General features: G+C 39.7%; 1 protein-coding gene across 11 annotated transcripts in view; it reads right to left on the bottom strand.

The window, feature by feature from the left end:
- SLC8A1 (solute carrier family 8 member A1) overlaps positions 1-18,143 on the bottom strand; it is a 420,023-nt gene that overhangs the window by 340,233 nt on the left and 61,647 nt on the right. For 7 of the 11 annotated variants that reach the window (XM_047782209.1, XM_047782207.1, XM_047782214.1 and 4 more), the window contains exon 2: positions 5,053-6,884. In XM_047782209.1, coding sequence (XP_047638165.1) covers positions 5,053-6,866 — 1,814 coding nt within the window. In that variant the 5' untranslated portion in view covers positions 6,867-6,884. The remainder of the gene's footprint in view (positions 1-5,052; positions 6,885-18,143) is intronic. The other 4 variants (XM_047782211.1, XM_047782212.1, XM_047782210.1 and 1 more) reach the window with 1 other exon arrangement.

The raw sequence follows: 18,143 nt of genomic DNA, 5'->3' as shown, positions 1-18,143 counted from the left end.
TTTAAACACCCTTATAATGATTTAAAATCCCATTAAAGAAAAGGAATGTTCACTGAGACTTTCATTAATATTGATAAACATCCTATTTATTGAAAATGTCCATACACTCAGGTTCACCAAGTTGTAATTTCATCTTAAAATGCACATCACATTTTTCTCTCCAATTATGCCTTCTGGGGTTGCATATATTGTGCCCCAGATCAAGGCTTCTTCTCCCTACAGCTTATACCATATATTTGTGATGATTTCTGTACTTATCAAAATATGTTATCTCATAATCTCCCATTTTAGAGCATTTGGAAGATATGTTCTTTGTTTCCTTCATGATTAGCTTAGCTTCATACTTTATAAATATGTGCAGATTGATTGATATATAAATTCTTCTCTAGCCCTGAACCTGTGAGGCAGTCAGCCCCCTGTGTGACGGTCTTGAATGATGACTCAGAAAAGAGTCCATAATTTAAATACTTCACTGTGTCTAAACTATGAAATCTCCTCATTTGCTAAGATAAAAATTTCTTTACATAGCTACATTAGAACCCCAAACTCTAATTAGCAGTGGGAAAATGAGATTACTACGGCAAACATGGTAAACTAGCCTTCTGAACAGTTTAGGCCCCGGGCAGCAGTGAATTAGAAGTTGGAAATTGTTTTTTGACTTTTACCCTGTCTTATTTTTATAATAGCTGTGCTTTCATGAAAACATATGCATTCATACAAACATTTCTTGTTAAATTTACATTTACAGATGATACTGCATGTGGTTTGCTTCTAGGAAGAGATAAATACTCCAGCCTAAAAAGATAATCCACCAAAACAGAAATCTATTAAAATCCTAAAATTATTCCATGTAAATGGTTTTCATTACTGAAGAAAATTTTATGTCAATGAAATTATCATGCTTCCATCATTTTAATAGGCTAAATGCTGCAGATAAAATTCTGCCAAAAGTAAATCTTGAATATGTTGGACTAGCCTTTCTATATGCGAATAGCCTTTCTTGTCTAACATTATTTTTCCTAGTATTTTTTTTATCATTTCTGATTCCTCCAAACACACACCATTATTATTCTTGTTCTGATCATTTCAAATTTTCTTAATATTCCTTTCATTTTTAAAAATAACTGGCTGACTTCCTAAAGACTATGGGTAATGTAAATAGCAAAAACAAAGTGTTTATTTTCTCTGGAACATAATAATGATGATTCCATAAACCTAGATAATACTAAAATTTTATTTTTCTTTTTATTTTTCAAAAAAAGTGATGTAAATATGAGTTCAAGAGCTGTATCTGTTGAGATGTCTTGCATGTTGTATTTGCTAGAATTAATGAAGTTACAATCCTACTTGAAAATGTAACAGTTTTGAAGGCAAAATTAATTTTGGACAGAGCCTTTGCTTAACAAATTATAGCTAGAAACTCCCAGTAAGCTGATTTGCTAAGCAAGATATTATGTAAATTTTCCAACCTACGTACTTTGTTTTCCAACTTTGCATTTTAAATATATAACAGTCAATGCTCATGATCTTTTGAGTAATCTTCCAAAAATGCTATTATTGCTGGGCTATAACTAAGTAATTAAATTTAATTTGTATCTACATTAGTTTAATTAACCTTAACATTTTCCAGAACAGTCAAGCTAATGCTAGACCTTGGAAAACCAAACAACATTTTGTACTAATTATTATCCCTAAACTAGCATCATTAACAAACATCGAGAATGAACATTAGTAGCACTTCAAATTTGTGGATATCACCTATCAAACCACAAATCAAAATAGCATTCTTCATTTATTTTTTTTATTAGCTGTTAACATTAAACAGAATTCCCTGTTGAAAGTCAAAATTATCTGGCATGGGTTTAGTATATGTCATTAATCGAGTTCATACAAAAGCATGTGCTAACTGTTAATTATGTCTATTTAATGAGTTTTTGCATTGTAATTTTAAAACATTTTGCCAAGAATATGTTTTATTACAGACTATAAGCACAGACTATAAGCACCACTTACCTCTTATTGATATTTCCCTCAAATACAGATTTTTGATCTTAAAAAAGTCATTGAAATAATTGAACTCGTTTTTATAAACATATGAACGAATAGGTACAGATTATGCTTCTACTGTGAATTTAAATGACTTCCTCTACACTAAAAATGAGGTCAAAGATTAGGAATCTATCTTACTCTTGAGAAAAATGAATCAATAAAGCTGGCTGGCTCTTGATCTCCAACCCTTATCTGATTGAACCCTATATCTACCTTGGTTAATGGCTTAAAATTAGATATACTTTAAATTCAGCCTTTTCCAGGAATCTCTTTATGGCACTCTGGAAAGACTCATAAATTCTGGCTTTGTAAGCAGCATTAAACAAATCCAAAAAAAAAAAAAAGTTTTTTTTAAGTATCTAATAAAGCCCAGTGGAGCCCCAGCTACATACTGCAGGTTTTTGAGAAAGCCCTCTCTCAAGATTCACTGTGTAACTGGATGAAACATAAACTCATTTTTAAGGATAAACTGAGTTGAGCCTACACAGTTCAACTTCATTGCATGATGACGAACCCTCACTTGGATCTGACTGTGCAGATCCGGCATTGGGAACAACTACCAGAGGAAAAATGATCCATCAAAAAAAAATTAAAAGAATAAGAGATCTTTGATCATATTATGCTTTTCTAGAAGCATTATGTTTAAATCCTTGGTGCTTCGCTGAAGGCTAAGTCCAGTCACCATTGTAATAATCGTCTTCAAGTAACAGGCCTCTTAACCCTCTTTGAACCTCATCAGTAGGAAAACTCTTTAACATTCATATGAAAATGCTTTAAAATAAAAATGTAGGAAGAAAAAAAAAGTAGGACTGTAATTTCATTTCACTTATAAATAAATAAAATGTTTTGCCACTTCTAACATTTCATATAAAATGCAAGAAGAATCTTAAAAAACTAGGAATTGGGAACTGATCTAAAATCCTCCTAAGATCACAAATCCAGAGAGGGCTCGCTGAAAATTCCACCAATTGTGACCAGTGTTCACAAGACACCTAAATTTTTAAGGTGAAAATTGGCAATTTTCCTTTCTTAGCAAGAATTAAATCAATTTAATGGCATGCAGTGCATATTTTAAAAGGAGCTTGGCAGAATAATTATACCACCAAATCACTTCTCTTTTTTCCCCTTCTGCTTTTTCTTCTTCTATTATACTGTACCCAAAAGAAAGTGATTTATTTGTGGTTTGGTCAAAGTCCCAGACAGCAAACTAGATAGGGAAAGCCTGTCTCAAACAAGCACAGAGCCATTATTCTCAAGAGGAAGCAAGATCAAATTTTCTTGAGAAAACATCCTAAGGAAAATGAGTAAACAAAATAAAATACCAATTTGGTCATATTTAAGAGCTACCCTTGTGAGTTCATTTAATAACTTCAGGAATATGCAATACACTTTCACATGGATTACAAGTGCTATCTAATACAAGAGGGGTCAATAACTGAAATGACTAGAAAAGGTAATGAGAAAACTCCTAGCAAAGAAACCAAGTTTACATGCTAATATGAGCAGGGTCATATTCAATGAAGGCCTTGGGGAAAATCCTTCCTTGCGTATATAGAATACTCATATGCTACTGACTGTATTCCTATATTTCAGTAAAATATGTGTCCCATCAAAACACATCTCACTAAGTGGAACCCTGACAGCATAAGAACCAACGTAAAATAGATATTCAGCAAATGCTATCCCACATACACACCCGAAACTGGCAATTATCATCTCTCTTTCCTTGGTTTCATTGTGATATCACCCTAATTATCCACCTCTATAATACAGTGTCAAAGAGGTGAAAGGCACTGGACAGCTCTTTCTGGAAAAATCTGTTCCCAGTGAGCAGCCCCCACCCCCACTTTGTGTCTATCTTCCCTACACTTATTGTAGGAGAAATGTCATCTTAGAGAGAATGTACTTGCCATTTGATATATCACATACCATTTACACAAGGGTTAACCATTTTAAGAACAAACTGTATTTTATATTTTTTTCTGAAAGTGTTACATTGCCAATGATTTCACCAACATATTCATTCAACATCCTTTTATTATATTATAATAAAATGATGTTATAAATAGTTTCCTTCCTTCCAGTTTGGATATTGCTCATTGGGTCTCATTTTGGGGTTTGTTTTTGGTGAGTGCCCCCTCCACCCCTAGGCAAGGAGCTGTTAGCTGTCAATAGAAAAAAATTATTGCACAATCACACATTCTGTTTTAAAATGTTGGCAAGTGTCACCATAAAGTGCCAATAGGAAGAGTAAATTGCTCTCCACTTCTTTTCTCTGATCTGCTCCCGTCCACTAGGATTCTTGGATAGAATCTCCTTTTTCTTCCCATCCTTATACCAGTAGGGAAAAAGGATTTGTTTAATCACGTAAGTAAAATCAGACTGGGACTTAAATAAGAGCTATATGACATTTTCCCCCACTGGTATAAAACTGAAAAGGCAAGATTAGCCAATAAGTCATATTTAGCATTAGCATTTAAGCAGAAACATCATCATATATTATCACAAAGACAGCATCAGATAAAAGTAGCAGAAATTGTTTCAGCCAGCCCTGGTAGCCAGGAAATTCTTTTCAGAGATGCTTCCTTTTTGGGCTTTCCCAATTTGTACTCAGTAACGAAGTTAGGACATAATGTTATGTTTTAAATATCCCCTTTCTGTGTGTATATTATGTGATCAAGCTAGAATACAAAATTTTCACCCCATCATATGGAACTGGATAAACTGTCAGAAGACTCATTCTATCATGATCTATAAATTTACTTAAAAACTGTAAAAGTACAAAAGTAAAAATAAAATCAAATGAAGACCTCTGTATATACAGTATATTGATAAATAGCACATGAGCTAGAAGCTAGGATATTTTGATATCTTGAAAGTGGTCTTGTGTAGTAACGATTCCATTCTTTTTTGGCCATTTAGTCTTTCAAAACACGCACATGCTTATACATCTGCAAATGCACTCAACCATACACACAGGGATTAAAAAAAAAAAGAACTTACACAATTTCATCGTTCTGGAACTCGAGCTCGCCACAGGTGTCCTCAAAGTCCTCCCCTCCGCCTCTGGCAGTGCCTTCAATGGTTTTATAGGGAACAATAACATTTCCTCGTGCTCCAGATGTTCTCAATACTTTCACTTCCATGATGCCAATGCTCTCACTCACATGAGTCACAGGTTCTTCAAAAGTAAAGATGCCTGCGTGGTCATCATCAAAAATAGTCACGGTGGCAGTGGAGGGAGATCCCAGGCAAGCAAGGGTAGAGACATGATTGGCTTCCAGGATGCCATCTTCTGAAGCTTCTGAAGACACTTTGACATTGCTGAGATGCACAAGGAAATTCTCATCCTCCTCAAAGATATCGTCATCAATGATGCCAACTCTTATTTCCTTCTGGGTCTCACCGGGCTTAAAAACCACAGTTCCTTCAGTAAATTCATAATCAGACCCCGCGTTGGCTGTGCCATCCTCCGTTCTAAAGTCAACAAACACCGTGTTGGTCAAATCACCACCTCTGCGGATAATAGTCAGGGCTACGGTACCACAGTTCTCCAGACACTGATAGGTCCCTTGTTCAAAGAAAATCTTACTCACTGGGTCATTTTCAGCCACTTCCGTGTTGACCTCGTGCATGCTGACAGCCTTCCTTGCTTGGTCAGCTGCATGCCTCTTTAAAATGTTGCCTGCTCCAGTCATCAGGCGGGTAGCTTGAATGCGGTAAAATGCTCGACTTTTTTGTTGCTGACTTAAGACTTGGTAGTTGGCTAATTCTATTAATTGCTCTATTTCTTTCTCTGGATGCTTCTGCTTGAGTTCCTTCAGAATCCGAGCCATTTCTCGCCTGGCCTCCTCATCATCTTGGTCTCTCTCATCAACCTCCAGAACCAGAGCGCCATCTAAGAAATTGTCAACGTGAGAATTGACCACTTTCCCATCCATTTCAATTTCAGTCTTGGAAGATGGTCTATCTCCTTCATGTTCAATAATCATTCCTCTCTGCTTGCCAGCTCGGTACCTTTTATAGACATACTTATAAAACAGAAGCCTCCTATCTGCCACCCAAGCAAACACAACACAGATAGGGAAGAAGAAGAATGTAAGCAAACCTTCCCAGACCTCCACGACTCCAGGAGAGATGACAGACAGGATAATGTAAAGCCAGGTATAGGCAAAGATGCTCCAGGCTGCCGTCACAAAAAACACACGCAAATGCTTAATCTTCCTTGTCTCCCCATCTGGGACCACGTAAACACAAAGTGCTATGATGATGAACATATTGAATGCAGCACTTCCCACAATGGTGCTAGGACCAAGGTCTCCGGCTGTGAAGTTATGGCCACACACTTCAATGACTGAAAGGAGAATCTCTGGAGCCGAAGATCCCAGGGCCATCAGGGTTAGGTTAGAGACCGTCTCATTCCAGATCCTCACAGTTGTCTTGGTGGTCTCTCCATTGGGCTTCTTTATGGTTATTTCTTTTTCTTGAGATGTGATGACTTCTATAGAGGACATGAACCGGTCGGCAATGATAGAGACACCAAGGAACATGTAGACCATGGCCACGAAATACACAGTAGCTCTAGCAATTTTGTCCCCGAAGGAAGGGTCTTGGGGCTCCCAAATGGGTAAAATCACCCCTTTCTTACAGTAATAGGAACCAGTACACTCGCTGGTCTCATTGCCTTCTTCCATTTCAGTCTCAGCACTTATATGGTCCACGTGAGAAAACAAGAGGGCCACCATGGCCAACAGATGAAATCCCATTGAAAAGGTGGGTGAGAGATGTAATTGCAGCATGTTGTAGGATGGCAGCATTGCAAATGTCCCCACCTACTGGGAAAAATAAGATGGGAGGAGGATGGGAAAAAAAATCACATCATTAGATCCAAATCCAAAGCATAACTAATTACTTTTTTTAATTACTTTTAGCAATGATTTGTTTATATTTTGACTATCACAACATCTACAGTGAATCCTGATTTTAAGACTCCATCTGCGATTAAGCAATATTTGTAAAGTTTACAACTCAGTTTCTCTACTTGCAGATTTTCTACATGTTGTCCCCATTCACTGAGCAATGTACCCAATGGGTTTATTGGAAGGAAAAGTTCAGTTATAGCTTGGCTTTGTTGAATACACATGTATGAATACTAATAGCCAATAAGAAAAGGCAAACACTTTTGAAACATTAAATAGTTTTGCCTTTGTTGCCAAAGCAGATTTTATTTTAAATTTAACAGTACCCTGTTAAGAATACGTTATGAAGTTTAGACTTGAACAACTCTTCCAACACAAGGCCTGGTGATGATCTTAAATTCTGGAGCACAGGTGACACCATGTTTCATTAAATCACATCCTATGGTTCTTGGAAACACAGAAAAATCTTCAAGCTTGCCTGCATTCAAGGTTAACGGTATTTGTACTTGGGGAAAAAAAAAAGCTGCAATAAAGCAATATTTCCACATATGAAATACAGTTTTTCAAAGCATGTTTTGATGAGAGCACATTTCCTCCTCATTTTCCACCAGCCTAGGTCTCCTGATGCATTAGAAGCTGGGCATCTGTTTTTTCAAGTACAGCTCTGCACATCTGTGTACAAACTTGCTCCAGAATCCACAGGAGATTCTGGAGAGGGAGACAACCAGGCCTAAGTCTGGGCCTGTGTAGGACTCCTGCAGAGCAGGCTGTGAAATCAGCATTACCACTCATAAAATGTTCCTTCTCAGTGTCGATGTCATACTTTCCATGGTCATTCTAAAATACATATTCGTTCTATAGATGATTTAACTGACCCAATAAATCCATCTAAATTAGCTCATGTGGCAAAATGACAGTGACCACAAAGCGCACACATGATAAAGGGCTGGAGGCAATTAGGGATGAGGCAATCAGGGATAAAGCAATGGCATCACTGGTGGGGGAATTTAGGTCTATGGTGGCTCTGTCTACCATCTTCTTTGCTTATTTACCAAAGCAAAGTTTTACTTGTGCTTTGTGTCTCTCAGTGACCTTATGTCACCACTGCTTCCCCAGCTTTGATGGGGGGGGGCAGTACTAAGGCGGAGAAGGGTCTAAAATATGGCACAAATGATCCTATCTAAAAAATGGAAACAGATCATGGACATGGAGAGCAGACCCATGGTTGCCAGTGGGGAGTGGGAAGGAAGTGGGATAGACAGAGAATTTGGGGTTGTAGATGCAACCTATTACATTCATAATGGCTAAGCATAGGGAGTTCCCACTGTGGTGCAATGGGAACAAATCCAATTAGTATCCGGGAAGATGCAGGTTAGATCCCTGGCCTTGCTCAGTGGGTTGGGGATCCAACGATGTGAGTTGTGGTGTAGGTCGCAGACATTGCTCAGATCCTGCACGGCTGTGGCTGTGGCTTCAGCTGTGGCTGGCAGCCGCAGCTCCATTCAGCCCCTAGCCTGGGAACTTCCATATGCCCCAAGTGCAGCCCTTAAAAAAAGAGAAAAGAATGGATAAGCATGAGGTCTTACTGTACAGCCCAGGGAACTATATCCAATCTCTTGGGGTAAAACATGATGGAAGACAGTATGAGAAAAAGAATGTATATACATGTATGACTGGGTCACTATGCTATGCAGAAGAAGTTGACACAACACTGTAAATCAATCATACTCCAAAAAAAAAAAAAATGAGTGAGCTCAAGTCAGGGCACCTCTGGCTTGGGAGGCCAGTTATGACATCAGATAATGGAGGGAGAAGAAGGGTCCTGAGTCAGAGCAGAGGCTTGCGGCCTGACACAAAGTTAAAAGTGGAGCTGGCTTAGAAGCTTTCATAGCCTCAGACTATCTTTAGAGTCACTCCCACATTCACCTACATTCTCTGGCCTTTGTTTGCTACTGATGGCTTATACTGAACATGGATTCAGGGCCCAGGAGAAGCCCCTCACTGCGCCCAGCACATTCTGACACACCTTCAGTGAGCCCTCCATCGCCAAAAGCCCTTTTTTTGATCATCATTATTGGGAGATACGCTTTGACATTTTCCCCATATTAAAAAGGGCACAGCAGAGAGCTGTGGTGGTAGAATTCAATTCTAAGTAAAAGGTTGAAAAATAGAAGAAGCCTTATTTTCAAAATATGCAAAAGTTCATGGTCAGTGTATCTACTTGCTCAGTCATTACAAAGCTTGGGTAGGTGTAACGACTTTTGAAACAGTCTGTAAGAGCAACAGAAGACCTAGTTCTAGTTCCCTTATGCAGCCATTTATTTCACAAATACTCATGAAGGCCACCTAGACAAATTTTAGAATGACATGATAGGTTGACTTTTAGTTCCTGAGAATCATCAATAAATTAAAAAGTCTCCAATTTTGAAGGCCTTATATTCTAATGGGGAGAAAACACACAAGTAGAAATATCAGATGGTAAAAAGTGCTGTAGCTGGCGGGGGTGGGGAATGGAAGTATGACAGGAAGTCTGTGTTTGTGTGTGTGTGTGTTTTTGTGTGTGTGTCAGTGTGTGCACACACGTGGCACTATGATTTTATACTGCATGGTTTAAAGAACGCCTCTCTGATGAAGTGACATTCAGCGAAGTCCTGAAGGAAGCAAGGTACCAAGCTCTGGAGGTATTTGTAGGAAGGGAATTCCAAGTTTCATGTAAAGGCTCTGTGATGGGAATTGTTCTTTGCATAGGTTGGGAACCACAGAGAAACCAGTGTGCCAAGACAGTGAGGAGTGGGGCGAGCAGGGCTTAGGAGCTGAGCACACAGTAGGGATGGACTATAAGAAGCTGGCTTGGACCATGAGGGAGATGGGGACCAGAAGAGATTCTGATCAAAAGGGTGACATAAGCTTATTTTCCTTATAAAATGACTTGTCTACTAGCTCAGTGAAGAACAGACTGTCAGGGCAAGGGTAGCAATAATGGGGCCCATCCTTGCCTATCATAAAAACAAAACAAAACAAAACAAAACACGGTTCCAATTCCTGGCAAGTATATACAATGATACGGTAAAGATCTAATGTTTAAAAAGGAAAAAGAAACATTTACAGTGACCTGTTAGATTTGCAACTTAAAACATCTTGGTAACCCATAAGGAACAGAAAGGTTAAGCATTTGCTTAGAGAGTAGTACAGAACACAGATGGCCAACACTGAACAGAGATTCAAAGCTGTGCCTGCTCCAGGCTGACAGAATTAACCACTCCCTTCAAATGACTGCCAAATCTCATCATTCTATTCTTCATAAGCCAAAATGAACTTCCTAAAATGCATATCAGACTTTCACTCCCCTTAAAATTTGTCATTGATTGCCTACTGCCCTGAAAACAAACCCAAACCCCTTCACCAGGCTGTTTAGACCTTTTTAGGATCTGGGCTTTAAGTTTCAGAATATGGAAATTCTCTCTATTCCCTGAACAGGATAACATTTTCTTACCTCTAAGTCACTGCAGATTGTGTTTTCTGTGCCCTAAATTATTTTACTTTTTAGAAGCAAGTTTTAAAATGGCACAACAGCAAATAATCGTTGATTATCTGGGAGAGAAATACTAGGTTCCATTCTTAAACACTTTCCGGAATACCATACTAAATTCTTTACAGGGATCATTGTCTCTAATACCTCCAAGAAGCAGCATTGTCCTATTACACACCTCTTAGGGTTGCCATTTGCAGTAGTTTTGTGAATAGCTCCCCCTGGAGTTGTACAGTGTACAGTGCCCTAGCAAAAAGCCTATATAATAGATACTATTAGCCCATTTTGCAGATGGGGTGACTGAGGCTCAGACAGGTTAAGAACTTGCTGCAAGTCAAATAGATAAGTAAACTCCTGACCCTAAGATTCAAATCCTGGTGTGTCTCTGAGACTGACAGAATTCTCCTCTCCATTCTTTCATCCCTGATGGTATGTAAAGTAATCTTTGAGAATGACTGTATTTGGGTTTGGACTAGCCCACTGGAAAACCTCTTGGATTCCACGTGGGGTTAGGAGAACCTGGAAACCAAAAGTCTCATGGAAGGTTCCCAACAAGCCTGGTTTTATCCTATGGATCACAGACTCAGACAAGCATCAGTAGCTGTAAAGTAACTGTGGGCTGGGCTGTTCCAAGAGAAAACTGCCCCCCCCCACCCCACTCTCCTGCCTTTTGGCAATTACCTGGCAACCTCTTCTGCAGTTACTCTCAGGGCAATTTTTAGGTCTGCCAAGAAGAAGCCTTGCCCAACTCATATCTCCCAATATGTCATCTGCCACAAGAGTACTGATGTCTATAGGTGGCTGAAGCAGTAAAAAATCCACTATCACTGTCAGTGAAAAAGGAAGGGGGCCTCTGATGTTAATTAAAGAATGTCACAATTATATTCAAACCCAATAGCAGTCTGATTTGTAAAAATCTGTGAACAAAAACCACTGCTATAGCTTATTGGCCATGAATCAACTGGAAAGAACTCTCTGCACTTCAGTTTCTTTCCTTATTAACACCAAATCCAAATGTTTGTGAGGATGTGGGGTAGTAGGTGTCATGTCAATGGCAGTTCCTCCTTTATTTGTTGTCTCCATTCTTTCAGGGTCTTTTCCGTGTCATCAGATTCAAACAGATCTACCTGACTCTCCCCACTGTCTCCTCAAATATATACTTCCATGAAAATTAAGCAGGAAATGGAGGCTCTTGGTATGCTGGCCTGCTGCCTGACCCTCTTACCTCCTGCCCTGATCTACTGAACTCTACTGAACAAGTGGTAGGCTGATCTTCATGGTGGTTTCAGATCAACTCTTCCATCCTTTGCCAGCTGTTACTGAAGAATATCCATCACATCATCTAAATGAGCCTTCAGTACAGTACCAAGAAAACCCACAATATCTTTTGCTCACTGTTTATTTTAAAACAAACTGAGCAATCTCCGCACCTCCAGATCACAGATTACAACCTGAATGGCACTGACAAAGGGTGGTGAACAGATATCAAACTATGTGAGCCCAGCCACTTTGCTGAAAGGAGAAGTCATAAAAATGGAAACAGGCACTTGCAAGACCGATCAAACTGCCTCCATAGAGAGCAAGGGAGAGCCTGCCACAGTAGAGATCCAAAGAATAGTTAGGCAGAAGGGAGACTTGGAGCTGGAGCCCGTTTTGACTACATGAGAAGTCGACTCAGGGAAAAGGAATACCTTGGGCATCCCCACGAGTCCCCTGCTCCAGGCGGCCTAATCTCATTCTGCTGATTGGCAGCTGGGGTTATTCCAAGGAGCTCCTTGACTCTCCGTCAGGACCTGGAATCCCCTTCTAGGTGATTCTTGCTGACGGAAAGCCTCAAAGCTAAGCAATTAATCTGTTTCTAAGGCAACATTAAAACAACCATAAATCCATACCCACTACAGAGGCAGCCACTTCCAAACGCTTCCAGACAAAGAGGCGATGCCAGAGGATGACTGTCCTTATCTGACCATCCATCAAGGGTGCCAATTACTGTTCTGCCCCCAACCTCGGCCATCAGACTGTGACCGCACTTCTAAAAGGAGCTTGCTCGGGCTCCAAGTGACTCTCTGCTATTGCTTGTTTTTTTTTTTTTTTTTTCCTTCAAAGAGAGAGTTTCGTTTTTGCTGCCTGATAAATGAAGACAGGTCCTCCAGGAGACAAGCGGTGAGACATCACGTAAGGGGCTTGAGCCCTCCGGCCTAAAGTTACAAGACTAGAGTCAGGATCTTGTCCCATGTCAGAAAACACCCACCTCATTCATCAAAGGAAGCAACTCGGGTAATGGTCAGGCAATGTAACCAAAAAAAAGAAAGATGGGTTGAGGATTTAGGATAATGAAAATGCTGTTAAAGAATCATGAGACACTTTCCCCTACTTTGTTCTACATAGAACTTAATAATTTTTACACGCTATCTAATTTCTTTAATGGTTCTACTTATTGTCTCAATCTCTCTAATGGATGTCAGCTCTGTAGGGATAGGGATTTCTGTCTCTTTTGTTCACTGAGCTATCCCAGTTCCTAGAGCAGAGTCTGGCATGTGGAAAATGCATAGCACCTGCTTTTACTAAATGAATAAAATACTTCTTATCGGGTCATGTGCTAATTCACCAAATCTCTAATAATGACTCAGAGTTTAGGCGGTGGACCTAAGCACATGCATTTAGAAATGGTCCCTATATGAAAGAGATGCCCCTAAAATGAAGCAAAGGCTAGTATTATCCTGAAAAAACAATGTCAATGTTGGGTGAAGAAGAATCATGATTCAGGCTCATGCAGAGAGAACCCCAGGCTAGAAAACCAGGATCTCCAGCATCAAGAAAGGGGCTAGGACCCTGACATTATCCTCCAGCACCTGGGTGTGGGTCGTCATATACCAGCCTGGCTGGCTGATTTCTTCTGGAATGCCAAGATCATCTGCTCAGTGGAGAACATCTGAATATTTTAAACATCCTTAAAGGAGCATATTTTCTTCTCTTTTAAGGGCAATAAAAATATATCTAGTCAAACACTAACCAACAAATCACCTCTATTACAGAGACTGCTAAAACGGAAAGATCATTAAGAATTTAAATATATTGCCTCAGCATACTGACACAGAAATATGAGTAGAAGGAAGAAAGCTGGAGAATAAAGAGAATCGTCTAATAGTAAATAAGTAAGGAAGAATTTGAAGGGAAGACACTCTCATAACCCTGGGCTCCGGGTAGAGTGAGGCTGGAGTGACCTCAGATTGGTCCTGCCAGGACCAAGGGCAGCAGAAGGGCCTCACTCAGGGGCCTTTATGACCATTACAACTGCCACCACTGACCAAGCACTTGCTCTGTCCCAGATGCTCCATTGATTCCTCTGCATTTACTATCCTTGACCTTTCTGACAATATTCCAAGGAGGTATTATCGTTCCCTTTCTGCAAATGAGAAAAACAAATGGTTCCTAAAAGTGAACTGGCTGAAATCACACAAACATAAGTGGACAGCTAGGATTTTAATCTAGGTGCTTTGTGTGATAATCATAATGCTTTCCAAAATGGAAGCACCTTTTCTCTTGTTATCCCCACAGAGGTTAACAATACTGTTCTGTCTTAGCAAAGAGCTCCTTATTTAGGTACTTCTGCAGAATAACCATCCATGCCACCCCTCCTTCCCATCTGAATGAATGTGTGTAGTTATATCATCTCATCAAGAGCCTTTCATGCTTCCCTCTCCAGTCTCATGCCTCCCCAGCCCCCAAGGAAGGATTTTGTAAGCACTCCAATTTATCATGCAGCAAGTGAAAGACGATCCATCTAGGGGATCATCAGCTAAAATCTGGGGCCTGAAATCCCTCCAAGGTCATGTAATAATCTCAAGGTTTTTCCCTCCATTGAGGAGAAAAGAAAATCGAGAATGAAATCCTAGCAGTGAGGGGAAAAAAAAAAAAAAAAACTAACTAAAAACTGAAATAAAACAGGGCAATGCATAAAGCTAGAGAGAATTACATCAAATTTTAGCATGACAAGTAAATTAATACTTGGCTTTGATAACAATAAGCCAATATTTGTTCAAGAATCTCAGTGCAGCCCACAAATCTACTGTCTTGGGGTCAACATATTTTAAAAAAATTGTTTTCACTGGTAAGTCATCCAAAGGAATGGAAAAACACCACATTCATTCATGGCTTTGTCTGCCAAGCTTTTCTTAACCACTCATATGGGCCAGATACTGTGTTACAAAGACGAATAAGATAATATCCCCAAAGAAGTTCACATTCCAGTGGGACGTTATATGAGTCAAGGAGGGAGTCCTCTTTCTGGAAGACAGAACTCTTCCATTACTGGGGAATCACAAACGAAAAGAGACTTTCCACGCATTTGGGCATTGAGACCTGAGTATACCTGGATGTTCCCAATGTGGTCCCCCTCCTTCCCAGGTTAACATACCTGAGGCCTTGGGGTCATACAACTAGGTTTCTAGAAACCTCAACCTGCTCAGCCTACAGTCCTGCAACCAAAATATTTCAAATGTAGAGAACTCCCTGGAGGAGGGGTTTGGATCATCTCTTCTGTCCTCTGAATCTTTGGGGGGGGGGCCTCGTGTTGGACAATAACAACTATTTAAGGTAAAAATGTGTTCACCATCCACCCTGAAAAGAAAGAGCGGTCTTTGATGTTCGACCTTATACATTGAAAAAAAAAAATGAGGTTATGTGAATTCATGTATTTCTGGGTCACCGAAAATGATGTCCTACCTAAAAATATTTTCCACACTAGCTTGTTGACATTTCGCCTTCAGACACTTGTTTAAGGACAGCCCTCCCCGTATTTCTACTTCTAGAGAGCGGACCATTTCTTTATTCCTCAGGCACTTATAGAGTGGCTTCTATGTGCAAAGCACCAAGTCACACACTGTGGGATGACAAAGATGGTTGATTTATGGCCCCCGTATCTGATGAGTTTATGGTCTTCAGGTGATAGTTACTCAAATGGCCATGAACAGGAGAAAGAATATGAAAAACTGCGTAAGAGGAAGGACTGGAAAGATGACAGAAGCCAGAGAGGGCGAGGACATTCCAGAAGGAAGAAATAACATGACTAAAGGCATAGAAAAATGTCTCTTCAAATTCACTTCACCAGAGCATCATCTGGGAAATTCATTCAAGTGCAGATAACCAGAACCTATCATCACATATGCAGTAGTACCAAAGAGGAACCCCCATATTTGAATTTTAACAAGCACCTTGCATGATTTGGATGGAGGTGATCTTGGCATGAAGGTTAGGAAGGCAAAAAGGCAGAACTGGACAAGAGGGCAGAACTGGCATAAAGGGCATGAGGCATGTTTAAAGCAGAAGGCGAAAAAGGTCCTTGATGGAAGGTAGTACCTAAAAATTAGATGTCAGCATTTATTGTAATATCACTAAGAGGTTGATGAGAAATAACATATCAAATGGGCTCATTTTCACAGATTTTTATGTTTCAGACAGCACCAAAATACAAAGCCCCTTGGTGAGTGTGTGAAGAGGTAAGAGAGAAGAGGGCAGAGAAAAGTGGACCCTAGTAGGAGATCAACAGAGGCCCCCCCAAAGGGGAGATTACATCACTGAGAGTCATTTATGTGTACTTCATGATTTTGCCAAGGGTTTATTCTACTTTCCTTAAGTAGAAACAGCTAAGGATGCTAGGACACTAGAGAGACACATAACAAAGAACCAGATACATGGGAGTCTTCAGAGACTTCTAACCAGGTTCCATCCACAAGTTCTGAACAGAGGTCTACAAGATGCAGAAACATACACCCCAAACTGGAAGCCTTAGGTGGTGAGAAGCTTTACTTTTTCAATTAGAGTATTTTTTTTTTTTATGGAGCTTCACCCACCCCACTTGTTCCCTTTAACTCAAGAGTAAATCTTTGCAGTCACTCTTTTTACTTTCTGGTCAGCCTCTTGGGACAGGGGATGTTTGATACAGAATCCATTTTCAAGCTATGTGATAGGAACATGCAGAATGCCTTTACAAAAAAAAAATCTTTTTTAACAAGGAAAATGCTGGTTATGTGAGCAGAGGCAGGTGAATTTCATCAGCTTTTTCCCTGAGTCATTAAGCTTCATCTTCAGGTAGATTGCTTTTTGGGGGAATGGAAACCTATCAGCTTGAAGTTCTTTTAGTCTTTTAAATTTCCATGCATCATCAGAAAGCACAATCCTTCAAAGGATAAGATGCTCTTGAACAGAACAGAAGCAGGAAATCAAATATTTTTTTTTTCAAAACTCAAATTGATAGATGCTCACATACTGGTGATCCTTCATCAATATTCTATGTTACAATTTTCTAAAGCTCCAGACAATTTACACACCGACAGGACTCTAAAACCAAGTGCGTATGTATACAGAAAAAATCCATTTTTAAAATGGAAGCAGCTTAGAAAAGAACTAAGCAAATTTTTTGTTTAGAGAAATAAATTGAGTAGCTTTGAGGAAAGGAAAATATGGAATTTTATAGAAATATCTGAGTTCAGTTTATGAAACATACAGCTAGCTTCTCTACCAGGTAAGGCAAACACTAAATGTCTATTATGTGTCTGGCAAAGTGCAAGGTACTGGGGCTAGAACCATGAACTAAACAGACACAGTCTCTCTCTCCCTGGAATTTATTATCTAGCTGGGAAGACAGATGACAGATGTGAATTTAAATTGTTACAAAAAGAAATGTTTCTTCAAACTGTGACAGAAAGAAGCATTTATTAACTGATAGATGCTATGAAGGCAAAGCACAGTCCTGTAAGAGTAAGTAATAGAGGACCTAACCTCCTAGGGTATTAGGGAAGGGTTTGCTGACGAAATAACATCTGAGCTGAAATTTTTTAAAAGACACTCAGCAGGAAGCCAGGCCAAAGACTGCTGGAGTGCAAGGCCTTAGGTTGACTCTTTTGCAATCGCCCTTCTCTATAATGGGATTACTCACAGATCTATCTTCTTAGATATGTTGGGGTATGAAATCATGTTTGGAAAATACTAAAAACAGCTTCTGTAATTTATGAGAATCATCCCCTGTGAGGTCAGTCATACAAGTGAAGTTAACTGCATTCTACCATGCTGCTTGGAGCAATGCGGTACCCAGAAGGGTTGTTGGTCCAAGGGTCAAAAGAAATGAGTGTTGGTCTCGGGTTCCACTAGCCAGTCATGTGGCCTTGGACAAGTCTTTTCCCCTTTCTCACCTCAATCTGTAAAATTGAGGAATTCTGCTAACAATCTCAATCTATGATATTCTAATCCCTCACTTTGCCATTCAAGGTCATCATGCCTAATACATCAACTGTCTACCTTTCCAGGTTTACTATTCCTAGTAGACAACTAAAAATTATTCAATAAAAATTACCTAACTATACCCCCTGTTCTCTTTTCTCATGCTTTTAATGCTCAGAAGGTCTCTAAAAGTCATCTAACTTTGCCTTTTTCCCACATGAAAACTCAGGCCATGATAACTTAAAAAATTTTTCCAAAGCCACACATCCCAGAAGTGATAGGGCTTGGCTCTAAAACAAGGTCTCTGAGTTTCTAGGCCAGCTCTCTTCCCAGGATACCAACTCCAATTGCCAGGGTTCCTGCAGCCCCCCATGATGGCCTATGTATCTAACTGTCTATCTGTGTCTTAGAGGGGCAAACACATGGCT

This window comes from Phacochoerus africanus, chromosome 5 (assembly GCF_016906955.1).
Source record: "Phacochoerus africanus isolate WHEZ1 chromosome 5, ROS_Pafr_v1, whole genome shotgun sequence".
Lineage (NCBI taxonomy): Eukaryota > Metazoa > Chordata > Mammalia > Artiodactyla > Suidae > Phacochoerus > Phacochoerus africanus.
This window is presented reverse-complemented; position numbering and strand designations above follow the sequence as displayed.